This window comes from Camellia sinensis, chromosome 1 (assembly GCF_055761805.1).
Source record: "Camellia sinensis isolate YWXY chromosome 1, ASM5576180v1, whole genome shotgun sequence".
Lineage (NCBI taxonomy): Eukaryota > Viridiplantae > Streptophyta > Magnoliopsida > Ericales > Theaceae > Camellia > Camellia sinensis.
The window spans coordinates 58,199,380-58,205,884 of record NC_138961.1 but is presented as its reverse complement, the minus strand read 5'-3'; the positions used below and the strand labels follow the sequence as shown (position 1 = coordinate 58,205,884).

At 36.6% G+C, this 6,505-nt stretch overlaps 1 protein-coding gene across 1 annotated transcript; it reads left to right on the top strand.

Annotated features, from left to right (window-relative positions):
- Nucleotides 1-2,856: 2,856 nt before the first annotated feature.
- On the top strand, nt 2,857-3,318 carry LOC114319921 (uncharacterized). The gene has a single exon (XM_028266992.2). The coding sequence runs from the start codon at nt 2,857-2,859 to the stop codon at nt 3,316-3,318; it is 462 nt and encodes a 153-aa protein (XP_028122793.2).
- Nucleotides 3,319-6,505: the final 3,187 nt, after the last annotated feature.

The following is a 6,505-nucleotide window of genomic DNA, read 5'->3' as shown; positions in this document are numbered from 1 at the left end:
GGGTCATATAAGAAGACTAAAGCATTGTTCCTCTGTGCTACAGAATGGGGATACTTCAGAATCTATGGAAGACTAGCTCGCTTGAGCTTTTCAAGAAGGTTTCATAGATGCACTATCAAAATACCCATCACGGGTTTGTCGAAATCAAGTATTGCAGTGATATGTTAGTCTGTGTACTAAAAAGAAAGAGAAGTCAATCAATCCTCTTCTCACCAAATAGACAGAAAGGACTACTACATGAAGCAAGAAATTCATAAACTTTCTTGTTGAATCAAAGCTGATAGAACTTGATAAAAACTTAACGAGAACACAAAAACATTAAGTTGTTGCTATCAAAAATCTAATTACCTCATATCTTAAACTAGATTAATGATTCATCCACCGAATTTGTTCAGCCTGAATTTGCTCGAATGAGACTTTTCCCGCGAATAGTCTTCTGCGAGTTTCCAAAAAGGGAAACTCTTATCAAGAAGAGTCTCATTCAGGCGAATTCAGGTTGAATAAATTCGGTGTATATAGCGATGTTGCTTAAACTATTTACATGGGTTATTGTTACTATTTTCATTGATGTATTTTTCCTTTTTAGGTTTGAATGAAAATTTTGAAATATTTTTATAATTTATTTGGTATTTTTTAAACTTTTGAGAATATAGTTTTGTTTTTCTATTTTTTAAAATTGGAAAAACTATATTATACTTACATTATATAATTATTTAGCCATTTTTCACAATTTCTCTATTGTTAGTGGTGCAACATTTATATGGCTAGTTATTGCTTTGGTGGGTTTTTCAGTTTTCCATTTCTTCAATTGAAGGCTTGACAATAGGTGAGTAGGGTTTGGATATTTTCTCAATTATTTTCCAAGATGTATATAGGGTTTTTGGGTTTAGCCTAAACAAACTGTTGAGTTGGGACACAACGGATTTCACAAAAGTGAATCTTTATTAAATACGAACATATACTCAAATATATAAAGGAAACTTTCAAGGACACCTCACTTTGAATCATTCACACTTGAGTCCTTGACTCCACTTTATACCTTCCAAAAGGGTTACTTCCCTTTATATATAGCCATCAATCTCCTCAATGGATGGTTATTATCATTTTGATCCACATGTTATTATTAAGCCTCTAAAATATTCAAGTATAAACTCATACTTTTCACTATGTTTTAGAATTTTCTAAATTATTCTAGTATATAGTAGAGTTTTTTATACTTCTCATCACAACATATAAGAGTTTTAGAGATCAAATTTTTTAGTCCCTAAAAGTGAAAATTTTGTTGCAAAAGATATTTAGGGACCAATTTCTTTCGTCTTGAGGATGATTGCTAAAAAGTTGTCCCGAAAAATAAAAAATAAGACTTTTAGTGACAAAATTTTGAAAATGTCACTAATAAATACACTTTTAGGGACAAAATAATTTGGTCTCAAAAATGTTAATTTTTTGAGAAAAAAAATTTGGTCCCCAAATAGATAATAATTCATCACTAATTTTCAATTTTCGTTGCTAAAACTATAATAACGACACTTTTCAGAACAAAAATATGTGGTTCCTAAAAATAATTTTGCCCCCAAATTTTGGTGTCTAAGACCTTGATTTTTTGTAGTGTCTCTTAAATACTCTAAAATCTTTTGAAACCTTCTAGATTTCTCTAAATTTCTCCAAACTCTAATGTTGAGGAACCTTATAGAATGTTCTAGAATTTTTCAAATTTCTCAAAATCTTTCCAGAGCCTTCTAGATCTTTCTGAAATCTTCTAGATTATTTAACATGTGTCGTTGATGGCCTTGATAATTCTAAAAGAGTCAATGATAACTCTTAACAAGAACTTCATTTCTTTTGGGTAAATTGATGAATTTGGTGAGACGGGTTATTGTTCTTACAATTTTGAAATATTGCCTTTTTGGAGATAAATGATGTTGGGTTGGTCTTAACTAGATGAATATTATTTGTTTATCAAATTGAATTCACTTGCCATTATATGATTATAATTATCCTAAATAGGCCCTTTTTACAATCTTTAATTGACTTCATTTATGAATAATGAAGTTTTTGTTTGGAGCATAGTACACACTACATTTTGGATTGAAAGTAGAAGTTATGAGGATGACTAACCATTAATTTTGTAATTTTTTTGAGTATAATGATGTTCTCTAATTTAATTCCATAAAATCCTCAAGGAAAAATTCTCACGCAAAGAGTGAAACGTTTTTTAATTCCATAAATTTCTCATATAATTGAATATTTACTTGCAACCCAACTCATTGGTCTCGTTTGGCAACTACATGCTTTAACCAAAAAGTCACTATAAGTTGTCACATCACTCTCTTTAAAAAATCAAAAAGTTACTAAAATAAGTTGTTTCCAAACAAGGCCGAAATGTCCCACCTATTGTATTGCAATTCCGAAGATATTTTACCATGTAGTGTGTAATATTAAGAGGATGCATGAAATAATACGTCTCTTCTATGTTCATGTGAAGGAAAAATTATTAATTAGATAATTCTGAAGTACCATGTGACATTATCTATATGGAAACCCTATCAAATAAGAAATCGCCATGTACATTAAATAAGTAAAAAATGAAATAATACACATATATTGTCTATAGTACTTTTCTATTTGTTTAATTTTATAAAAATGAGGACAAAGTAACTCCTTGCATTAAATTGCAATAAAGATCATTAAACAAATTTAGTGCTAATAAATGTTTTTAAAACTCCCAACCAAATATATAAACACCAGTTTTCTCACCATCTAATTACATCCCAATTTACTCACCTAAAAAAAAAAAAAACTACATCCTAACAATCCCCTAGTGACCAACACGAGAAATCACCATCCTCATCAACCATGGCGAAACTCACTATAGTTGTTGTGATGCTCATTATGTACAGTGCCATTAGACCCTCAATGGAAGAAAATATTGCACCACAACCGACCAACGATGGCGAAGAAGCATTAGCACCTTCACCCATTGATGATTTCTTTGAAGATTTTGCACTGGCACTAGCACCATCACCCATTGATGCGTACTTGGAAAAATGTGTTGAGAATTTTACCGATACTTGTGGTTCGCAGGTGTTTGAGGGTGTTTTTGGAAATATGACAGTTACCGCTCCATGTTGCAGGAACCTTTTGCAGGTAGGAAAGCCATGCCATGATGGGCTGGTTAAGAGAATTCTTGACCTACCTTGGATTAGAAGACATGTGAGTGAGTCCCAAGTATTGTCACAGAGTGATGAGATTTGGAGCAAATGTGTTTCTGATGGGGTAGCTGTTTTCCCACCCTCCTCATCTCCAACCACTTCCTAAGATAATTTGGGTTTGGTTGTGTTGATGTACCGTATTGAGAAAGATGGTTGAATAAGAAGTATGCATACATTGAGAAATGAAATTTGTCATCTATTTATTTCACCATTTTATTTCGTCTCCAACAGATATGTATGTATTATGCAATAGATATAATATGTATACAAAGGATCTATCATATTTAAATAATATATGAGGTAAAAAGTTCAAGTGAGCCATCATACATATTAAAGTGGTACTATACAGATAGTAAAAATTATGCATAAATTAGTACAGATTGATATGCATGTTTTGATTTTTATTACTTTAAATTAAAATATTCATCAAATTGATTTCTATTTTTTAAAGTACCACATTGTTTTTGGCAGAAAAATGTTCTACAAAATTAAAAAAGAATATCATTTTCTTTTGTATACAGTCTAAAATTTTCATAAAAATGGTGTTGTTTCTTGTAATCCTTTTATTTTCAATTAAAATATTTACTATAATTTCATAATTTCAAAACTGTCATTAATACATAATTTTCAATATATTTTTTTGTATACAAATTATTTTTCTACTTTCACATTGCAAAATAAGGCCACTGAGGTCATGGTTACAAGTAGTGAGGTGTGTTCTAAATCTGATTCACCAAGATTCTATTTCTATTGATGACTATCAACAAGTCTTACAAATTTAATATAATTATATTAAATTTCCTTTTAATATAATTAAAACGATTAAACTAGTATGGATGGTGTTAAAGAGCGGGATAAGCAAAGTAATGTACATATTTCAGTGTAAAATATATGACACTATAATTTTTTTTCCATCTATGCTACTGTGGGGAAGTGGTTTTGGAAATACTCATCTGATCCAATGAGACACTCGAGATCCTCAGCAAGTAACCTGAAAAAGAATGAACACTCCGGTCGGGGGTGCCGGAATTAGCATTCCAACGGACAAGTCAATGTATGCTCTCGTGATAGCTTGTGTTTTAAGTTAAAGTATTCGTTCTCACCTGCCTCTCTCTGGATGATGCTCTTCTAGTTATATCTTTTTCTTTCTTGGGCTTCGGGACTGGGTTCACCTTCAATTCATTGTATAACTATTTGTTCGGCTTGTTTTGCTGCGCATCGCTCTTCATTCGGCCCTTTACTCAACTGGTTATTTGGCCGAATAGGATACTTCTGGATTTACATGTGTAAGACAGGGCCAAATGCGATATATGAATTTCGACTCTCCTGGTCCGACTATTCAGCTTCTTTACGTGTCCCAATATTTGGCCCCCACAATTTCCCCCCAAACACTCCACTAACAACAGTTAGCTAGTGCGTTTGGTTTCGAACTCGAAAAGTCAGAGCCGAAATTCGGCGGTTAGCCTCATTCCAAAGCGGATGTTAGAGCACACGCCTTTTGGTTATCATTTCAACTTCCTGCCCCTCTAAACACTTCTATTTATTGTGATTTAAAATTTTGACGTCTTTTCAAATACATACACATTTTTAGGTGCTTGAAATCGTTAGACTGCCTTCCGACTCACCTCTGCAACTTCCTTTTATCCTTCATTGTCCTCTCCGTCTCTTGTAAGTTCTCTTCCTCTCTGCTTTGAATTCCTTTTCCTAGTTTGTTTTTAGTTTAGCATACTCCCATAGGCTGAAGAGAATGGCAAAACATTTGAAAGGCCTCCTCTCCGCAGATCGAATTTATGGCTTTCGACACCATTTTTCCATTCCTAATGACGTCCGCCTGTCACTCGTGACAGACGGCACCGTTGATATGGAGAGGGCTGGTGAAAGCACAATCGTCTTTCCTTTCTTATCAATCGCAGAAGGTGGAGTCCGTTTCCCCCTTCATCCATTCCCTAGGACTGTCCTTCGCCATTGGGGTCTAATCCTTTCCCAACCCAATGTCAACTTTTTTAGAATCGTAATGGGGATTATAGAGTTAAACCGTCACCTTAGGATCAACCTTGGCATTCCTGCTATTCGGTATTGTTATGCCTTGGCCAAGTCTTCTGGCTGGCATGGGCGCTATTTCCTCAGGGCCAAGGACACCGACCAGCAATTAGTGACTATGCTTTCCAGCTCTAGCAAGTGAGTCGATGATGTCATGGTCGTTGTCCAAGGTAACTGGGAATTCGGCAAAGGCGATGACCGCTTAGATCCTATTCCTAAACGGAGGGGCGAACCAGGTGGCCATATAGCCCCTTGCACTTATTTTTGTTGTATATACAAGGCTTTATCTTTGCGGTCTCATGGTTTTGCTTGTACAGGAAACCATTTGAAGAAAGTTTTGATTCAACCAACGACGCCGTTCTTACGGAGATTAAAGTCGTGTTGAAATACTTCGGCCGTCCAAGCCTTCAGAAACAAGGGAGGGTGGCCCACATTCTTCTTCGATACGAGTCGACGTACACGACGTTCTCGGCGATAGAAACATCCCAATTCCGATGGGTGAAGAGTTTCTTACGGCTCTTATTTTAACCAACTTCAAAAACTTGCGCCAAGTTGGTTTCGACGGATCCGACTCGGAGTGTGCGGAAGTAGCTAAGGTCGCTGAAGAATCAGGCCAGTCCGAAGCCAAAGTAGACGAGGCTTTAAAGGTGGCCATTGAGGAAGCCGACCTCAATTCAGCCAACCCTCCGTCCACTTCGGGCCGAGGGGACGTTTACGACGACATCTTTATTGGATTAGAAGACCTTCCCGGCGCGTACACTGAAGACATGGCTAGGTTGTCACTCACACAACTCGCCAAAAAAAAAAACGCCGAACGAATGACCGCGCGGCGGAGAGCAGAGGCCATTCGGTCCGAAGTGCCACCCGCCACCGATGTTGAGCCCTCCCTGCCTGTTGTCAAGGAGGAGACGGCTCAAACCCAAAATGCCGTGTCGGAGCCGGTTGCGCCGACGAATCAGGAGGCTGAGCGAAGGGCGGAGAAACGTCCTGCCGAGGTCGAGGCCGGCTCTGAAGAAAACCCTGCTGACAAATGGCTGCGTTTAGAGGAGTCGGATACGATTGTGCCTTTTGTGGTTCAACCAAAGATAAAAAACATGTCAATCTCCTCTAACGCGTCGGCTATGAAAGATCCAGCCGTGGCATTGAGCATGGCATCATCAGTCTCATTAACGGCTGACAAGGCAGCTTTCCAGGCGGAACCGGATCTTTTGGCAATAGCATTAGCCGCTCAATCGGCTCTTCTGGTATATATC

Coding starts and splice junctions, on each gene's coding strand:
- LOC114319921 (XM_028266992.2), top strand. CDS start 2,857: ATGGCGAAACTCACTATAGTTGTTGTGATGCTCATTATGTACAGTGCC.